The 21,334-nt window shown below is 40.9% G+C and overlaps 1 protein-coding gene across 1 annotated transcript in view; it reads right to left on the bottom strand.

Annotated features, from left to right (window-relative positions):
* Positions 1–21,334, bottom strand: part of DNAH5 (dynein axonemal heavy chain 5) — a 310,603-nt gene that overhangs the window by 222,455 nt on the left and 66,814 nt on the right. Inside the window, exons 3-12 of the mRNA XM_081520843.1 lie at positions 20,824–20,908; positions 17,759–17,919; positions 16,184–16,405; positions 13,179–13,316; positions 12,212–12,388; positions 10,713–10,826; positions 9,950–10,057; positions 7,350–7,472; positions 5,984–6,199; positions 2,596–2,703 (exon numbers count right to left, since the gene is read on the bottom strand). Coding sequence (XP_081376969.1) covers positions 2,596–2,703; positions 5,984–6,199; positions 7,350–7,472; positions 9,950–10,057; positions 10,713–10,826; positions 12,212–12,388; positions 13,179–13,316; positions 16,184–16,405; positions 17,759–17,919; positions 20,824–20,908 — 1,452 coding nt within the window. The remainder of the gene's footprint in view (positions 1–2,595; positions 2,704–5,983; positions 6,200–7,349; positions 7,473–9,949; positions 10,058–10,712; positions 10,827–12,211; positions 12,389–13,178; positions 13,317–16,183; positions 16,406–17,758; positions 17,920–20,823; positions 20,909–21,334) is intronic.

The raw sequence follows: 21,334 nt of genomic DNA, 5'->3' as shown, positions 1-21,334 counted from the left end.
TCAACTCTATCTACTTCTGTACCCATAACCTACAGCGTAGAAGCCTAATATGCATTTAATGTATAGTCAATTCATGTTTAATTACAATAAATCTAGTTCTTATGTTTTGCTATCATACCCATAGTTATCGTTTCCATTTTTTCTTAAAACAAAAATTTCATTGTGTCATTTAATTTACATGCCATTTAAAGTAAAAGCTGTGATTTTTTTCAGATCTGATGTCCCTAATATATGTGGGACTTGGATGTGATATTTTTAAAGGTTCAGTTCAGTTCAGTCACTCAGTCATGTCTGACTCTTTGCGACCCCACGGACTGCAGCACGCCAGGCCTCCCTGTCCATCACCAACTCCCAGAGTTCACTCAAACTCATGTCCATTAAGTCAGTGATGCCATCCACCCATCTCATCCTCTGTCGTCCCCTTCTCCTCCTGCCCTCAATCTTTCCCAGCATCAGGGTGTTTTCAAATGAGTCAGCTCTTCGCATCAGGTGGCCAAAGTATTGGAGTTTTAGCTTCAAGATCAGGTTATACTCCATTTTTTAAAGGTTATACTCCATTTACAGTTATTGTAAAATATTGGCTATATTCCCCATGTTGTACAATATATCCTTGTAGCTTATTCTATACCTAATAGCTTATACCTCTTAGTCCCCTGCCCCTATCTTGCCTCCCCTTTCCTCTCCCCACTGGTAATCACTAGTTTGTTCTCTATATATATATGAATCTGCTTCTCTTTTCTTATATTCACTAGTTTATTGTGTTTTTTTAGATTCCATATATAAGTGATATCACACAATTGTCTTTCTCTGCCTGACCTATTTCACTTAGCATAGTCTGATGGTGGTGGTAGTGGTGGTTTAGTGGCAAAATTGTATCTGACCCTTTGTCACCCCTTGGACTGCAGCCCAGCAGGCTCCTTTGTCCAAGGGACTTCCCAGGCAAGAATACTGCGGTGGGTAGCCATTCTCTTCTCCAGGGGATCTTCCTGACCCGGAGATAGAAACTGCAGCTTCTACACTACAGGTGGACACTTTACCACTGAGCCACCAGGGACTAGTTCTTATTAATTCACAAATTATACATTAACTCAGCAAACATTCTTTGGTCTCCAATTATATAAAGTCCCATCCCCTAGGGCGTGGAGACACAGAAAGGAATGAACACAATTCCTGTCCTCAAGGTGTTCCCCATCTATCTATATCCAGCATATGAACTACTCCAGTACTATGTGATCAGAAACTGCTAGGACACACGAACGAAGACTGGACAAATCAACACTGACCATGGAGCACACGCTCAGGATCTGCCATTGCTCATCAACTTCCAGCAAGAGATCAAGATCCACAGACCTTATGTCTGAATCAGCCCCCAAAGAGGTCATTGCTTAGATTATTACAGGCACACTATCTTTCCATCACCTGAAATTTGTCTTATAAAATAATGGTTAAAAACCTGAATCCTAGAGCCAGACTGCCTACACTCAACATCTCTGTGACTGAGGGCAAGTCACTTAACTTCACTATGCCTCAGTTTCCTCCTTTCCAGAAAGAGTGTGATAAGAGGACACACTTTATCAGATTATTGTATTAAATGAATTAACACCTATGAAGTGTCCAGAACAGACCTGACATACAGAACTAGCAAGTTTTATTATAACACCTTCTACGCTGAACCTACCCCTCCAAAAATGACTCAGAGCTCTTTCTCCCTTGAAGTATACAAACATATTTTAAGCCAAAAATTCTGGAAAAGAAGGAACAGAATGGCCATTTTCATTTTATCATCAGAAAGCATGGGAAGAAGTCTGCACATTGATTAAAGTGGACATCCACTAGTGTGTCTCCCAACCTTACCCTCCCTGGTTCTCCTCATCTGGTAATAAATACACCCAGCCATGCCAGGGGGGTCCCATGCCCTCTGCGTTCACCATACGACCCCAGAGTAAACAGGCATGACACGAACTCTGACCAACCCAACCCATCCTTAGACATTGGGAGCTAAGAGTGGGTCCATGGTACGTCCTCAGAAGCTGCTGATGGCGGTAACCTGCCCTTGTGGGCTGATCTGCAGTGAGCGGGGAGAGTGGGGAAAGCAGGAGGAAGGGCAGGAGAATGAAAAGAACAGGGTTTTGAGATCAAGAGGGGTCAAGGTGGTGAGTCAGCTCTGGTACCACTGTTTCAAAGCCAGCTAGAGCCCTGCCTTTGGGATCCGCCAATGTCGCTGACCATTTGCTCAAGCTATCATTGGTCATAATCACTGCTATAAAGTAACAAACAAATGGAAACTAATTTCTATATTCTAATAACACTACATTTCAACAGAGGATAACAGTTAATTTTCTAAGATCTAAAATGAAATACATGCAGAAATCTGTGATTGCAGCTCGTTATCCAAAGCTGTATTTATGACCCTTTAATCCATGAGAAAGAACCTTCAATTATTCATCTGAAATCATAAAATGCAGGCCAAGCTCGCTATCGGTTACCTCCGTGATGAAGATGCCTCTTCCTTCTGAATGGGTAATGATTAGCAGCATGATACAGAATGGAAAAAGTAAACACCACTGTCAATAGGAATTTCATTATACAACCTACATGAAGGTCATTAATCTGCTTGCAAAACTCTTCATAATCCTGCTCGAATTCCATTTTCCGCTGGTCTAAGAAATTATACTCCTTTTTCTTTATGGTAGCAACAATATCCTGAAATAGTAGGAAACAAATAAGACAATATTTCAATGTTCTTGCATTATTTACATAAATATGACCTTTAAATTTAGAGCCTGTGTAATCATTCCGCAAAAATCAACTTGAGAGAAGCCTTATTTCTCTAATTATTCTCATTGCGTCATGCATATTATAGGTAGTATAATGTTGCCTGGTGCATTCAGAGAAACCACTTGGAAGCATTTTCATGAGACTTTATGTATTTTTGAAGAAAAATTTAAAAAAAATAAAAACCACATCTGAAAAGTAGATGTTCTGTCTAAAAACTTCTTACAAATTTCATCTGAAATAATAAAAAAGAAGCCTAAAGTAGAATTTGCTAAAATACTTTTCATTAAAAAGTTTGTCTTCTCAGAAAATAGACAGAATGCAAACAACTTAGGAAGAGCGCAATTATATTACAGTAGCTACAGGTGAAAAACTACCTTCCAAGCTTCAAATGTTCTAAATAAAATATCAAACCACAATCTATCATTTAAAGAATCTCTAGAATTAATTGTTTCCTCCTGCCCTGCAAAGCTGCAGTCTGTGACTATAAGAGTACAAATTAGGTAACTCATCTTCTTGAAAATACTATTATCTGAAGTTCTGTTTGCTCTGAATAATGAGCTCTAATGCTCTGTGATCATTCGTAACCAGGTACTAAGCCATTCTCAAACTCGAGTGCCCATACTGTTGACAGAGGCATATAATTTTTATGAAGAACATTGGACCAGCTTCCACAAACGCCTCTTCAAAGCCATTTCCACTTAAACATCAACTCAAATCTCTCAATAGACAAAAGTGCCTAAGTTGCATAAGTTCTTGAATCAAGTTTACTACTGTATATATAGTTTATAATTGTATAATCAAGTTTATTATTGTATATACAGTTGTATATACATACAACTGTATGTACATATATATTCACATAGTAGTACTGTGTGTAGTACTTAGTCGCTCAGTCACGTCCGACTCTTTGTGACCCCATGGACTGCAGCCCACCAGGCTCCTCTGTCCGTGGGGATTCTGCCATGCCCTCCTCCAGGGGATCATCCCAACCCAGACATTGAACCCAGGTCTCCCACATTGTAGGTGGGTTCTTTACCGACTGAGCCACCAGGAAAGGCCCAAAGATACAGGCTGCAGGTTGGTGGTGGTGGTTTAGTCACTAAGTCATGTCTGATTCTTGTGACCCCATGGCCTGTAGCCTGTCAGGCTCCTCTGCCCATGGGATTCTCCAGGCAAGAATACTGGAGTGGGTTGCCATTTCGTTTTCCAATATATGTATACAATTGCCTGCGTGTGTGTGTGTGTGTGTGTGTGTGTGTGTGTGTGTGTGTGTGTGTGTGTGTGTGTGTGTGTGTGTGTGTGTGTGTGTGTGTGTGTGTGTGTGTGTGTGTGTGTGTGTGTGTGTGTGTGTGTGTGTGTGTGTGTGTGTGTGTGTGTGTATGGAAATAGCAACCCACTCCAGTATTCTTGCCTGGAGAATCCCATGGGCAGAGGAGCCTGACAGGCTACAGGCCATGGGGTCACAAAGAGTTGGACACAACTAAGCACAACATTCAATTTTATACATATACACACAATTATATATAATACAACTATATATATATATATAATGATACCCATCATGTTATAGGAAATGTATAAAGGAAACATGGAAAAGCTATATTCCTACATTTTAAGGTGGTATTTTAAAGGATTTGGAGCCCTTAGAAAATTCTACTCTGTAATTGGATTTAATGGTCCACTTAAAAATATTGAGTAAATAAGCTGACCAACTATGACCTTTAAACCAACTAATCAAACTCAACCTACTAAATCATTTACTTGCCAGATATTTATTGCACACCCATTATATGCCAGTAAACTCTGCCGATACAGGAATGAACAGAACAAAGAAATATCCCCGCCCTCAGGAGCTTTTGTACCTTCAGTGAGGGAAGGGGAGATCTAGGTTTATCACAAAAAATGAACAGGACAGTTTCAGGCAGTGATAAGTCACACGACATAGAGCGAGGTAACACAGAGATCGGGGAAAACTGAACTGAGAGGGTATTTAATCAAGGTCTGGAGGCCAAGGAGGAAAGAATCATGTGATGGTTCGGAGGCAGAACTTTCCAGAAGAAAGGCACTGCAAGCCCGAGGGGGGACTGAGGTGGCCCGTCCTGTGTCTGGGGAACACCGAATGAGGAGACTAGGAGCAGGGGAGGCGGCCGGAGGGGTGGACAGGACCCTGAAGCCATACGGGAGCCTCAGTGTCATTTCCATGGCCACCATTCTGAGCTTCTTCCATCGGTTGTAACATACACAAATCTCACCTTACACTTTCACAAACCATCTACATTTTATCTCACTACATTCTGATACATCCACTTGAGATTCTGAAAGCAATTTTTCCTCCCAGTACTTTTATCAGATTAGAATAGCCATTATCTGCATTTGGCTGTACAGCTCAACTTCTCCTTCAAAAATAAACTTTGAAATATGCTCCAAAGTTATTTTTTCATTAAGAATGAAAACTAATTAGATTCCAAACTGAAAAATAAATGGATATAGTCCATCTCTGTCATGCACAACTGTCAGTTTCAAAGAATAGGTTATCCACCTTACAGATTACATACAGCTCAGCTAAAATATTTCCTGGTAGGTAGAAAAGGTTTTTCTTTTTCTCCCTGAATCTGATACACTCAGGAAACGAAAAGATTCCTAATATTGACCTAAACTGTTAGAGGAGAAAAATCAATGAGTGACAGTAAATTATATGATCCTTTTCAAATTCAAGGACAAAAAGAAAAATTAATGTTTAGTGTAACTGTCCCCAAACAAGAAAAAAACTGACTATATTCATTATTTTTTAACATGAATCCATATAAAATGCTTAACTGCAGATATAATCAGATACCACTCAGAATTCAGTGTCAACTAGAGCCTAACACAGTATATACTTGATTAAATATTTCTTATATGAATAAATGAAATAATAAGTTATATTTAAACATTTTTCTTGTGCTACTAATGAAAACGCTTTTACTAATGATGATTAATTTTAGACTACTGGGAAGTCATTCTTATAATCACATACCTGAAAAGAATATATTAGCACCATTGCACAATTCTCAGATAAATTTAACTACTTTATTGTTTAAGGGCCATAAGGTTACCTTTTGCATTAGAACTGATAATTTGAAGCATTCTAAACAGTCATTTGCATTAAAACATTAAAATTTTATTCATGGATAAGGGTAGCAAATTGAGTTTTGAAGTACAGTACCTGGTATTTAGTGATCATGTTTTCCAGCCCTTCGATTTTAGAATCTTGCAGGACTGAGTATGTCTTGAATGTTGTAAAGATATCCATTATCTTGGCAAGACGTCTGTGGAAAGTTTCAAATTTCCCAAAAATATACATCTCACTGAATTCAAATTGTTTTTCACTTGGATCTTGTTTAAGCTTTTGTTTTGTCTTGTGAAAGCAGTGCTGGTATTCCTTAAAATTAAAAACCAAAATACAAGAAAGGGAACACAACAAAGACATCAGCCTTATTCTCTTAAGTCAAGGTGATAGCAAATTTAGGGTGGAATTACAAAATTTTTCCGTTTCATACCTCTGTAGCAACTCACTCATCAGCCTGGGATGTCATCTTTTCCTGACCCCTAACCTAGCAAACTCCTATTTTTTTTTTTTTTTTTTTTTTGACCATGAGACATGCAGAACTTCTCCGACCAGGGATTGAACCTGTGCCCCCTGCATTGCAAGTTCGGAGTCTTAACCACTGGACCACCAGGGAAGTCCAAACTCCGAACTATTCATAATACAACTCAAAGATGTAGCATTTCCACCTGGGTCTCACTGTGTTAGGAGAAGCCTAGCTCTTCATCTAGCTCCCTGTTTGTCCATAAGAAGCTTAAGGAAAACGACTTCATCTTTGTATCTCTAGTACTTAGTGTGGTGTTAGGACATAGAAGGTCCCCTAAAGGGTAAAGTAAGTGAATAAATTTAGGGGGCTGATTTACTAACATTCAACTTTTCTTAACAGCGAAAGATTACCATTCTTTTTAGCAACTGCTAATATGATAACTGGGCTTCCCAGGTGGCACTAGTGGTAAAGAACCTGCCTTCCAGTGCAAGAGACATAAGAGACTTGTGTTCGATCCCTGGGTCAGGAAGATCCCCTGGAGGAGGGCATGGCAACCCACTCTAGTCTTTTTGCCTAGAGAATCCCATGGACACAGGAACCTGGCAGGCTACAGTCCATAGGGACGCAAAGTTGGACACAACTGAAGCAACTTCATATGCAACCACATGATATGATAACTGATAAATTATTTAATTGGTGGGACTTTCACGGTGGTCCAGTGGTTAAGAATCTGTCTGGCAATGTAGGACACAGGTTTGATCCCTGGTAGGGGAACTAGGATCTCACATGTCTCGGAGCAACTAAGCCTGCATGTCGCAACTAGAGAGTCTGTGTACAGCAAGGAAAGATCCCACACAATGTGCTGAAGATACCGCATGCTACAACTAAGACCTGACACAGCCAGATAAATAAATAAATACTTTTTTTAAAAGATATATTGGCAAAAACAATGTAAAAATAATTTTAAAATTCTAAATATATTATTAAGTTGACTGTTACCTGCTTAAGTTTAATTGCAGAGAGTATTTTTTCCACAACAACATCCTGCGGCTGGCTCCAGATTGAAGCAGCTCCGTTGTTGGTAATATAGGCTTTACATGCGGATATCATCTGATTGGTCACCTGGAATTTTTCAATGAAATGATGTCAAATACAGCAAGCAGCCATCAACCATAAACTGGGCCAGAGGGTTCTCAGCTCTTCTACCTCTCCAACTATGATATCTGTGAATAAACCTTTGGGTTTATGTTTTTCCTTCACAACTGTGGTAAAGCACTAACTCTCTTTTTTTCCAGCTTTACTGAGGTATAACTGACAAAAAAAAATTGTATCTGCTTAAGGTGTAAAAGTGATGCTTGGTATACATATTCATAACAATGATTAGCACAATCAAGTATTAACACATCCAACACTTCACATAATTACTATTTGTGTGTGTGTGTGTATTGAGGAAACTTAAGATCTGCTCTTTAGCAATTTTCATCTATACAACACAATACTAAACATAGTCACCAAGCTGTACGTTGGGGCTTCCCTGACAGCTCAGTTGGTAAGGAATCTGCCTGCAATGCAGGAGACCCCGGTTCGATTCCTGGGCAAGGAAGATCCCCTGGAGAAAGGATAAGCTACCCACTCCAGTATTCTTGGGCTTACCTTGTCACTTAGCTGATAAAGAACCCGAGAGCAATGTGAGAGATCTGGGTTCAATCCCTGGGTTGGGAAGATCCCCTGGAGAAGGGAACAGCTGCCCACTCCAGTAGTCTGGCCTGGAGAATTCCATGGACTGTATAGTCCACGTGGTCACAAAAAGTCAGACTCGACTGACGGACTTTCACTTGCACTTTCAAGCTGTACATTAGACCCCAGAACTCAGTCATCTTATAACTCTAAGCTTGCAGCCTTTGACCAACATCTTCCCATTTTCCACACTCTCCCAGCCCCTGGAAACCACCATTCTACTCTCTGCATCTAGTCAACCTTTTTAAGTTCTACACATCTATTATCAAAGTGATTCATAAAATCACAGAGTTGGAGGCACTATAGAAAATCAACAATTCCGACCCTCGTGTTAATGCAGGATGAACGTCTTAACCAACCACGAAAGGATTCACTTCCCTACCTAAAAGCTATCAAGAGCTTTCCTAAGTCTCCTTCTTCAGCAGCCTTCTCTAAAATCTAACTCACAGTTTCCAAGTGCCATGAAAAGAACTGTCCACCCTGATCATTTCATGACACCACGATCTGTAGCAGAAACATCAAAAGCAGAAGACAATAGAAAAAAGAGTAAATATAATGTATGTAAAGCCAACACTTTATCCCTTTAAACTTAAAAAAAAAAAAACAAACTTCAGAATTCTATTGGGGATTTTTTAATTAATTAAAAGGAAAATGGGATGACTGTACTGTATGTATGCCTGGGATTGCAGTGCAAAGGTTAGATGGAACAAGACTGGCCATGTGTTGATAGTGGGTAATCTGGGTGTTACGTACAAGGGCATCCAGTATACAATTATATTTCCTTTTGAACCTGCTGCAAATTTTTCATAATGAAAGGTTTTCAAAAATGAGAGATATGGTGGTTTCACAGTTATGTTCTAAAACAAGCCTTGCAAATAAAATGCATGAAACCTGGACGTGTATTGTAACACAAATTGACTTTTGAGTCTTCTACTCGGGGAATACCCCTTCTGACTCCAACGTAACATTAAAGTGTGAGGAGGATGGAAAAGGGTCTTGTGGGTTCCCCTCCTTTCTACCCAAATATGAGAGCAGATGAGATGGTTGGATGGCATCACCAACTTAATGGACATGAGTCTGAGGAAATTCCAGGAGTTGGTGATGGACAGGGAAGCCTGGTGTGCTACAGTCCATGGGGTTGCAAAGAGTCGGACATGACTGAGTGACTGAACTGAACTGAACTGAACTGAACACAGTCCTGAGGAGTGGGAAATGCCTCTATTTTAATACAACATTTAAAATTTTCACCTTGGTAATGAAAAAGTCATTTCCTTCTTAGAGACTGTTCAAAAATGGGAAAAGCAACAATGTTCACCATAAACACTTATGAGTTAGGACATAAGGTTTAAACATCATTATGTTTTCTGGCAGAATCATTATAATTGCTTTATGGATTACTGGAATGTTGCAGTGGCTTTTATTACCATGATTACTGTTCTAATAACACCAAATAAACAACTGTGGCATGAAATAAATTTGGAACAGCAGCAGATAAAATATGAAACTGAAGATAGCCAGTTAAATATAGCTTTTCTTAATTAAAATTTACCCAATAGGAAGAAATCATGTGCTAAACAACATAGGGAAAGAAATTCTAAAAAGAATCTTTTCCATTGTTTATTACATAAATAATATAATATCTTTTATAATTATTACTTTGGGAAATAATGCTTTATGATTTGCTAAAATCAGCTTCCCATGTATGTTTAATTCTATTTCTATCAAGAGATTAAGCCTTTTGGTAAATTGTAGGATACAGAGACATTGGATTGTGCCAATGTGGTAATTTCTAATTATAAAAAACAAAATTAACCATTGACAAGGAAATCTAAGTGAACATGGACTCTACGCTAGGCTCTTACCTTTACAAACAGAGATGTGATCTTCTCAGAGGTGTTATAGTAATGAGAGATACTGTAGATCATTTTAATTGCATTTACAAGAGTAGGAATAGCATCAATCATGGATATCTGGAAGACAGCACAAAACTTCTCAGGGAAACCTATCAAAGTCAGCAAAATTCTAACATGCTAATCACTCTGTCCTCATAGAATAAAACTTAGGTAAAAGACTTTTATTTAAATTTTAAAATATTATCTAACATGCTATATAAATATAACACATTGGGGGTAATTTCATCTTAATTATTTAGTTATATGCAGTTAATCAAATTTTGTCTCAATGCAAGAAACATTAATGTTCTGTTAAGGTCAAGGAGGTTGTGTTAATTTTGTAATAAATAAAACCAGGCACATCTGAAAGTTAAAAGATTAAAAAAAAAAAATCAGCCAGTAATTCTTCCCATCGCTGTTTTGAAAGTAGTCTAGGATGTCAATTGCAATATTTAATGGGAAATGGAATATACAATAAATGTTTTTAAAATATAATATATATCTTAGAAAACATAGGAAAAATATATATATTTATGTAGAAAGAGATAAATAGACATGTATATATATGCATATATGTACGCATATACATGCACATATAATTTTCTTGAGAATAAAAAGAGGTTTCTAAGACTTTTCCAACAAACTGTATTACTCATGAACCAAAATTCCACACTCATTTCAGCTAGTATAAAAGGGTCACAAGTAGACTAAAGAGGTGGAAATCTCAACTCACAGGATCACTACTGTACAAGGGGTCACAGCACTTCTCAAGTGTATACAGATACTTGACATTGTCCTTTGCTTCATTAGCAGCATCAGTGATTCGAATATCCATCTCCCGCCATGTCTAAGCAGAATACAGGAAAGAAATTTTCATGCAATTATTAATAGAGAAAATTCCAACTAACAGCTGCATTAAAGTCATCACAAGTCCCAGGGGTCCAACTTTCAGTCTGACCTGTGCCTCTTACGTAGAACTCAATCCAGAGGGGTGAGGGGCACTGCCACGCTGGAGAGCAATTAAAATTTTTTGACTAAATGTTTAAAGGTATCTCTTCCAAGGCTGTTCTCGTGAAATCTATTCAATAACTAGGACAGAGCATCGGAGGGTGGCGGGCAGCACTTTCATTTACACCTCCACGTCTTCTCCTCCATAGCCTGCTGATCCATTTTGCACCTCACTCTGACATTGTCTATAACCAAGAACTGAAGGAAGCCTCCAGCCAACAGACAGCAGGGAACTGAATCCCACATGGGCAACCTGGAGGCAGATCCTCCCCGAGTCAGGCCTTCAGATGAGCCAGCATCCTGACAACAACCTTAAGAGATCTCCAGTCAGATGATCCCAGCTAAACTGCACTGAGCACTTCCCAGGTGGCTCGGTGGTAAGGACTCCGCTTGCCAATGCAGGAGATGCAGGTTCAACCCTTGGGTCAGGAAGACTCCCTGGAGAAGGAAATGGCAATTTGCTCCATTCTTGCCTGGGAAATCCCATGGACAGAGGAGCCTGGTGGGCAACAGTCCATGGGGTCACACAAGAGTCGGACCCAACTCAGTCACTACATAACAAAAACAAGCTGCACCCAAACCCTTGACCCGCAGACTATGAGGTAATATTTACTGTTTCAGGTGGTGAAGTTTTGGGGCAATTTGTTATACAGGGATATAAAACAAATATACCGGTTCGGAAAAAAAATTAGAAAAGTTTAAGCCTTCATTATTACTACTCCTCGTTGGTCTGAATTCATAATATATATTTATGTCATTATGCTACATATTAATGACATGCAATGTCCTCTAGTAATACAGATACATACGTGTGTGTATGTGTTAATCACTAAGTCGTGTCCAACTCTTTGCAACCTCCATGGACTGTAGCCCGCCAGGCTCCTCTGTCCATGGGATTCTCCAGGGAAGAATACTGGAGTGGGTAGCCATTCCCTTCTCCAGGGGGATCTTCCCCACCCAGGGATCAAACTCGGGTCTCCTGCATTGCAGACAGAATCTTTACCATCTGAGCCACCAGGGAAGCCCCTACATACATGTACACTAGTCAATAAACACCTTTCACTCAAAGGCTATTTCCACAGTTTCTAAAATTATGAAAGGACAGTATCATTCAATCTTAAAGTTACTTTTTCATAAAGGTAGAATAACATTTTTCTGTTCCTAATTACTCTATGACATGTGCATAAAGAACTTCCATTCCCAATTCATAAAGCAAAAAGCAACCTTCAGAAGTTTTGACTTGGCAGCAGCAAGCACTGCCAATACAGCCTTCACATCTGGGCTCTTCAGTTGATCCAAAAGGTAGTTAAATTTAGACAGTCTTTTTTTCCAGTACTCCAACTCTGCTCGAGGCCCAAGGTCATCCGCCTCCTTCCGCAGCTGGTTGTTTTCAGCAAGGACCTGTGAATGCACAGGAGAACCATGAGCCAATGAGTCGGCTGGAGATTTAAAAGCGACACATAAGCAAAATATAAGGAAAGAAGTAAATTCTGCTAAATTCTGCATGATCATTCTGAGTCATGATCTATTTTTATTCATTTGCCTGCTTTGAATGACAGCCTTTTACTAACCTGAAATGTATCCATTTTTTAAATTTCAACAAAAATTTGGTTTACTCATTCTAAGTGAAAACTACTTGTTTAAGGAGCTTTCATGAACATTTGGAGGACCTGATCTCAGAAACTTTCTTTGGCTTATTCACTTAGAACCTCAGAGAAATACAGCCTTGCAAAGTCCTCATGCCTTCAGTTGGTTAATTTCCATTATGCTTCCTTACTGATGTAACACCCGGTTTTCACTTTTCTGAAAATACTTTTTGAACCATTAAGTCTCGAGCTTTGTTTTGGAAGACACATTGAATCAGAAAGCTTCCTATACTTCTACAGGCATTCTCTCCAAAGTAACTACATCTTGAGGAAAAACCTGGCCAACTGCAGGCTTTTAGGTAGATAAGTATACAAAGTCATTTACTGTCATCTCCTAGAATTCTTACTTTCTCTTCTTAACTAATGACGATAAATTAACATTGCAATGAACCTTTCATCTTTTTTAGGGACTTGCAGTAAAATAGTTAGGCAGACGGAACAGGGATGTGATACAACCTTCTTCCACTGGCTGGTTCAGTCACATGGCATGTGAACTAGTCAATGTTCAGAGAGCTAGTTTCTGATGTTTGGTTTCCGAAAATTACCTGTTCTGTTTGTTTGATCCATACTTTCATACAACCTTCTATTTTTTCCATAGTCTCAGGATTATTAGCTAGAGTCAAGAAGTCTATGGGTTCCTTCAAGGTTTTCAGTTCAAATATGTCACACTTTTGAAGGTTCACCTAATTACAATGAAAGTTAAAGAATAAGATGATGTTACTTTACACACTACACACACATATACACACACACTCTTCCGGTTGATCCAGAAGGATCTTAAGGAGATTCTCTCTAACTACCCCGCTCCTGGGGAAATGCTCATGAAATCAGTGTGGGAATCCTCCTTAGGCATTGAGCACACCAGTAAAGCTGATTGGTCTGAATTAAAATTTGGGGTAAAAAAAAAAAAAGAAGAGTGAACTAGAGACAGACACAATATCACAGAACTCGGGAATTGATAGTGAACTTAGAAATTAAAGAGTCAACTCATGAAACCAAAGAAAATGGGGACCTTCAAAAAATGACTGAAGGGAAGGTAATCTCTAATCTATCGCATTCTTTTTTGAAACCTTATAGTTAGCAAGTTCAATGGCAAATACACAGATTCATTTGGGGAGGGAGGAGTGAAGAGGGGTAGGAAAGAAGGTGTGTTGGATTTCAACTTAACAGAGAAAGCTAAGGGGACTTCCCTGGCGATCCAGTGGTTAAGAATCCCTGCTTCCACTACAGAGAACCTGGGCTCAGCCCCTGGTTGGGAAACTACCATATACAGGGCACAGCCAAAAACAGAAAAGAAACCCAGGATTTTTTACTTCGCTCATAGCTCAGTTGGTAAAGAATCCACCTGCAATGCAGGAGACCCCGGTTCGATTCCTAGGTCGGGAAGATCCACTGGAGAAGGGATAGGCTACCCACTCCAGTATTCTTGGGCTTCCCTTGTGACTCACCTGGTAAAGAATCTGCCTGCAATGCAGGAGACCTGGGTTCAATCCCTGGGTTGGGAACATCCCCTGGAGAAGGGAAAAGCTACCCACTCCAGGATTCTGGACTGGAGAATTCCATGGACTGTATAGTCCATGGGGTCACAAAGACGTGGACACAACTGAGTGACTTTCACTTTCAACCCAAAAGCCTGGAGAAGGCAATGGCAATCCATTCCAATACTCTTGCCTGAAGAATCCCAAGGACAGAGGAGCCTGGTGGGCTACGGTCCAGAGGGTCACAAAGAATCAGACATGACTGAAGCGACTTAACATGCACACACACGATCCAGAAGTATCTCAGTATTTGATATGGACATTTTCCTCCTGGGAAAGATGCAGCTAGCCCTGTGAGCCTTTAAATTCAGATTTCAGCCCCCTCCCCCGCCCCAACACTGCACCTTCCACCTGCCATGGCTCCTAGACCTGGCCTTGGTTTTACGGAGGAGGCTCCTGCGTTTCATGAAGTGGCGCTGCCTCCCTCCTGTGTGAGATCCAGCCACTTTTTTTAATACCTCTACCACAATATGAAGTGGAACCCTGTGAAGGCAATACTCTTTTCAGGAGAAGGACTATTGAATTTGGTTCAACTTGCATTAGGTGGCCTGCATCATAGTCAACTGTAAATATAACTCAAATGTTGGCTGGAACCATCTCCCCCTGTGTGGCTATCATTTACTCAACTCTCCCACCCCACATCATTTAGAAAGCCTACTGTCTGCCTCCCTGCCAACATCCCAATAGGTCCCAAAGGGTCTCAGTATTCCCTGGAGAGCAGTGAGCACTACCTTGTCATTGGTCTCACAGGATCCATTTCTGTACCTCCCACTCATGCCTGATCTGGGCTGTCATCTGTCATGGTTTTGCATTCACCATGCAAAAGCATCTACCCCACCTTCTACCCCAAGGTAGCACTAACACAGGCTCACTGTAAGTGGCACAAATTTTATTGACGCCAAATCCCACAAATGCCAAACTTATTCTTTGTGTGTGTGTGTGTGTGTGTGTGTGTGTGTGTGTGTGGTTGTCCTGGGTCTTTGTTGTGACATGCAGGCGTCTGTAGTTGCAGCACATAGGCTTAGTTGCGGTATATGGGATCTTAGTCCTCTGACAGCAGGGTTTCACTGATGGCTCAGACAGTAAAGGATCTGCCTCCAATGAAGGAGACCTGGGTTTGATATCTGGGTCAGGAAGATCCTCTGGAGAAAGGAATGACTACCTACTCCAGTATTCTTCCTCCTTATCATGTCTTTAAAAATCAAGTAGTCCATGCTTCCTTGATGGCTCAGACAGTAGAGAATCCATCTGCCAACACAAGAGACCCAGGTTTGATCCCTAGGTCAGGAAGATCCCCTGGAGAAGGAAATGGCAACCCACTCCAGTATTCTTGCCTGGAGAATCCCATGGACAGAGGAGCCTGACAGGCTACGGTCCATGGGGTTGCAAAGAGTCAGACACAACTGAGCGATTAACACTTTCACTTTCAGTTCCCTGACAAGGGATTGAACCCGGGCCCCCTGCATTTGGCACATGGAGTCTAACCACTGGACCACCAGGAAAGTCCCTGCAAACTTATTCTTAACGGCCCTTTAGATCACTGGCTGGACCACAGGACCCAACCCACTGTCTTCAGATATATCCATTCTTCTCTCCTCCTGCCTCTCCAAAATTTCCTCCCATCCCTACCATCATCATCCCACAACCTCCCCCACCACCACCACCCCTGAAACACACACCACACTCTGGCTCCAAATTTCTCCTTCTAAGTTGCAGAGTAATACCAGAAGCACTTCATACTCTTCTTGCAGTTCAACATCTGACATGACAGAGTAAAACTCTCCACCATGGCCAATATTTCTAAGGAACCCATAAAGCACTCATTGCTCCAAATGACAGGAATTTAAATCTAGTCACCACTACATCTTCAGGGGACAATAAAACACACACAAAATATTTTCAAGATTTCCAAAGTAGTGGAATCAAGACCCTCTAAGAGAAGTATTACCCATGAATGTGTTGATTTGTTCACCATCAGATACTTTTTGAAGGAATGACATATTTGTTCTTACCTTCTCCTTCAAACTCTCCTGCGCGCTGGCCAGGATGCTCACGAAGCCTTCCAGGGAGCCCAGGAACTCCTGCCGAAGGCTGGAGGCTTCCGGAAGGCTCTCAAGCTCGCCCCAGCTATGGCTCGTGGCTCTGAGAGTGGGAATGAAGATGTCAGACAGCAAACGTCTCATGCTGTTGAGCAGACCCCCATCTGCGGTATCAAGCATGTTGAAGCTCACCTCCTGCAAAACAATGGGGAAAAACCTGTATCATAAAAAGTATCTTCAACCACAACCTAGCTACTGTCATTCATAAATGAAGACCAACCAAATGAGCAAAGCAGGGACTTCCCTGGTGGTCCAGTGGCTAAGACTTCACTCTCCCAACACAGGGGGCCCAAGTTCGATCCCTGGTCAGGGAACTAGATCTCACATGCCCCAACTGAGACCCAGTGCAGCCAAATAAATAAATGTGCTGTGCTGTGCTTAGTCGCTCAGTCGTGTCCAACTCTGCGACCTCAGGGACTATAGCCCGCCCGGCTCCTCTGTCCATGGGATTTCCCAGGCAAGAATACTGGAGTGTGTTGCCATTTCCTCTCGAGGGGATCTTCCTGGATGGAACCCGGGTCTCCTGTCAATTCAGTAAAATATTATTCTGACCCTTAGTTAAGACATAAGCTTTATACTAAATTGCAATCATTGAAATAAAAGCATGAAATAAAAGCAGCACCAGATGTTTACCAGTTAATTTGCTGCAAGCAGGCAAGGCGCCCATTGAGGGCAGAGGAGACTTGTACAGATGCTCTTTATTCTACACAAAAAAAATAAAGTTACACAGTTGACCCTCGAGCAATGTGGGAGCTATGGGCTCCCACCCTCCACACAGTCAGAAAATCCAAGTATAAACATACTCGGCCCTCCATATCCAAACTTCCTTATCCCTGGTTCCGCATCCTCAGATTCAGCCATGGACCACATAATACTGTAGTATTTCTACCGAAAAAATATCCATGTATAAACCAACCTGGGCAGCTCAAATTTGTGCTATTCAAGGGTATATCTGCTTTAATAAATCTTAATTTAAATGTATGAAATTTGCCATTAAGTAAATGATGGAGGAAATTCTTTTTTAATATTCATTTATTTGGCTGCACTGGATTTTAGCTGTGGTACTCGAGATTTTTAGTTGCAGCTTGCAAATTCTTAGCTGTGGTGTATAGGATCTAGTTCCCTGACCAGGGATTGAACTTGGGTCCCCTGCACTGGGAATATGGTATTTAAGCCACTGGACCATCAGGGAAGCCCCAGGAAATTCTTTTTAAAAGAAAAAAAAATCTCACTGTTTTACATGCACACAGATACATACAATGTTACATCAATTTTCATTAATAAATTGAATATTAATTCCTCTTATTCAACAGATTTAAAGGAACTGTCTTCTTAACTGCTTGCTTTTAAGTGGTTTTAAAACATTTCTGTGAAAGCAGTTTTAAATATTTAATGAATACAGTGGTAGTCTCCATGGGAAGGCATCTTGGGGGTAGAATTTTTGTGATCTTTGGTAATTCAGGATAAAGGATTGCTGTTGCCTCTTACCCGATGGATGTTCTCAGGGGTGATGGATCTGGCAGGGTTGGTCCTGATGAAGAACACACACACCCCAGTAAGAGCAACATCTTTTCCCTCTGTCACAAACACCTTGGGTTTTTTCATCTTTCCAGAAACAGAATTCACTCCTCCTGGAGAGCCAAGTTGCCCTACAAATGCAAAGGATTTTAGTCCCACAAATGCTATACTGTGTCCACGTGGTCGCCTCTTAGAATGAGGCTTCCTTGTTAAAATATTGTCATGTTGACTCATCCCTGTGCCCTACAAGCTCTACCCCTTGGACCACCTCTAGCCTGAACCCTAAAGGAATCTCAAAGGATCTGCTTTATATAGTGATCATTTTGCAACAGACAAAAATACTGAGACTCTGCACTGTACACTTGAAACTAATCTAATATTGTAAACCAATTATACTTCAATTAAAAATAAAGAATAAAAAGTAAATAAAAGGATCTGCTTCATTTCAGACCACAAGTTCACTTCAAAATTGGTACTCCAGGGAAAAACAGACATGGAAGAAAGAGGAATAAGAGAGTTCAGTCCAGAGCAATTCTTGCTGGAGCTGCAAGTCATCCTTCATGGGGGCCAGTGAGAAAGGGTAAGGGAGGAGACAGCATCTACTGGCAAATGTTGTGTGTCAGGGCCTCTGCTCAGTACCATGCATGCATGCTAAGTCACTTCATTCGTGTCCAACTCTTTGCAACGCTCTGAACTGTAGCCCTCCAGGCTCCTCTGTCCATGGGATTTTCCAGGCAAGAATACTGGAGTGGGTTGCCATGCCATGATCTTCCTGACCCAGGGATCGAACCCATGGCTCTTATGTCTCCTGCACTGGCAGGTGGGTTCTTCACCACTAGCATCACCTGGGAAGCCCTGGTTGGTACCATGTCTACATTTTTAAAACTGCTTGCAACCCTGAGGACAGCTGTGACCCGCCTCAAGTCACACACCAAGAGAGCCAAGATCCAAACTCAGTTCTGACTACAGAACCTCTACGTCCTGTTGTTCTGGTCCAGCTGACCCTTCAGATCACCGGAGTCAGAAAGGCACAGGGGAGGCAGGACAGCAAAGCGATGGCTGCTGTGGGCTCCACAGTCAGTCTCCCAGGGTTTCCACCTCCGGCTGCACGTCCTAGCCATTGGCCTGGGGCAAGTTAACTTTGTCTTCTGTGCCTCTGACTTCTCATCTGAGCAAGGCCCAGAGAATTCCAGCTCAGCTGGCTCACGACAGGTGCCAGCCAAGTAAAAACTTCGCTGCTGCCTCTTACTTCTTATCTCTGCCCTGACACACTCAGAAACTGTGGTTAACAGGATGTGGGTAGAGGGTGGAAGGATGAGTTAAAGGAGAACAGGAGACCATCTGATCTTCTCCCACTGCAGATACTGACCCTCAGAGGCCTCTGCTGCAAGGGTGGGTGGGATGAAAGGAAAGGGGGAGGGCCAAGAGTGGAAGAGATTTAACTTTAGACCAACTAGTTTTGATCAACTGGCTATTTTTACCTTCTGAATTGAGGCTGTGTTTGTAATTGGAAGCAACCATGGGAACTTTTATTCTTTTTATTTTTTTAATTGGGTTATAGCTACTTTACAATGATGTGCTGGTTTTTGTTGTACAATGAAGTGAATCAGTTATATGCATACATATACCCCCTCCCTCTTGAGCCTCGCTGCCACCCACCCACCCCCAACCCCACCCCCCTAGGTCATCACAGACCACCTAGCTGAGCTCCCTGTGCGATACAGCAGGTTCCTACTAGCTATCTATTTTACACATGGCAGTGCCTATAGGTCGGCCCCAATCTCCCAATTCATCCTTCCCTTCTCCATGTCCATAGGTCCATTCTTACATCTGAGTCTCTATTCCTGCCCTGAAAATAGGCTAATCTGTACCATTTTTCCAGATTCCACATATATGTGTTAATGTGTATTTGTCTTTCTCTTTGTGGCTTACTTCACTCTGTATTTTTATCTAAAAATACCCAGCAAAGTTCATGGGGTTGTCTGAATTGCAATTTAAGTTCAGAAGAAAAGCTGCTCCTACTGAAAAGGTTTAAAGGGAGAGTGGGAAACAACAAGCTTGCGCTTATGTTTACATCCCCTGAACCCTCCGTGTTGGATGTAAGATTGACACGCAAAGGCCAGCTTCACCCCATGCAGAGCTCATGGGTGAACTGAACATCTCCACTCAGTTAACAGCTGAATGGAGCTTATGCTTTGCAATCTGGGACAGGACTCAACGTTTCTGTCTTGTTTTGATTTTTTTACTCAAATACAATGCCCTTTCCGACCACAAAATATAAAACAGATAATCTGGGGAAAATGCCAGTCACTTATGCATGCATAATTTCCTCAGTTTTTAAACAAAAAAGCATGGTCATATTCTATGCCAAGAGCAACAACTATCTTCTCTTTCATCAAAAAGGTCACAAAGGGATTGCATATGATATTTTAATATAATCATAATATATTTATGTCCCTAGTTTGGCTTTAAAATTATATTAACTCACATAAAAGTAGAGGGGATATATCAATAGAATCCACATAGAGATTTGCAAGTTTATCTTAAATGAAAATGGCTAAACTTGTCATTCAATATTATTCGAGTCACAGTCAGTAGAAAATAAACATGATGTGATATTATAACTTAAAAAAAAACTCCTGTTATGCATCTTGGCAATAATTCCTATGCTCAAAAGAAATAGAGAAGAAACAGATGCCCAGTGGAAGTTCTAGAACGTAATGGCACAGAATGAACCAACATGTAAGGAAAGGAAGTCTCAAAAGGTAACTTATTTTATCATTCTCTAGCTACCAGCACAGCCTGAAAAGGAAAACAAAATATCTCAACTGAAGTTAGAACAACCAGTCTACAGAGCCACCATTATCTGTCCTTTGCCTGAGGTAAAAACAGGACCTGTTCCCCGGGGCCTCACCCCCCACTCCCACCTGTCCCATCCCCCAGGATAAAAGTGCTCACAGTGGCCTCTGCTTCATGCCATCCTTGGGTAAATCTAACAACACATTTCTGGGTTATGTGACATCAACTTTAAATACCTGTTTCCTCTACCTCCACATCCTGATAGTAAAACATGAGGTGACGAAGACCTCCAGCAGCAAAAAGCTGATCAATTCTTTCAATCTGGGAAAAAGGAAAGGCAAGGTAATGGCTTTGTTCTGAATCAGAAACCAAGCTTAAATCAGCATTTACTATCATCTTTCTTATTCGAGTTTACGCAAACCATATAGAGCATATTTCTTATAACATAAGACCACAAAAGAATAAACACCTTACCATAGTAAAGGCTAAATTCAAAGAAGTGATTTGATGAACCATAAAAGTATTTGCTACATCCACGCATCTGAAAAGAGACTGTCCCTTAATATTGGCTAATTTCTTAAAGTGCTAAGCTGTTAAAGGCAGATATAAATATATTTAATTTTTCACCCAATTACAGATCAGAAAGAGAGACCACACCTTTCAAAATGCAATCTAACACACTATAGAAAAATAACATAAAATTCCAATAACCTTGGAAAACCACCATGATGAGAACACATGTAACTA

Source organism: Giraffa tippelskirchi, chromosome 8, assembly GCF_054371585.1.
Source record: "Giraffa tippelskirchi isolate mGirTip1 chromosome 8, T2T-mGirTip1v1.2.pri, whole genome shotgun sequence".
In the NCBI taxonomy this organism is placed as follows: domain Eukaryota; kingdom Metazoa; phylum Chordata; class Mammalia; order Artiodactyla; family Giraffidae; genus Giraffa; species Giraffa tippelskirchi.
This window is presented reverse-complemented; position numbering and strand designations above follow the sequence as displayed.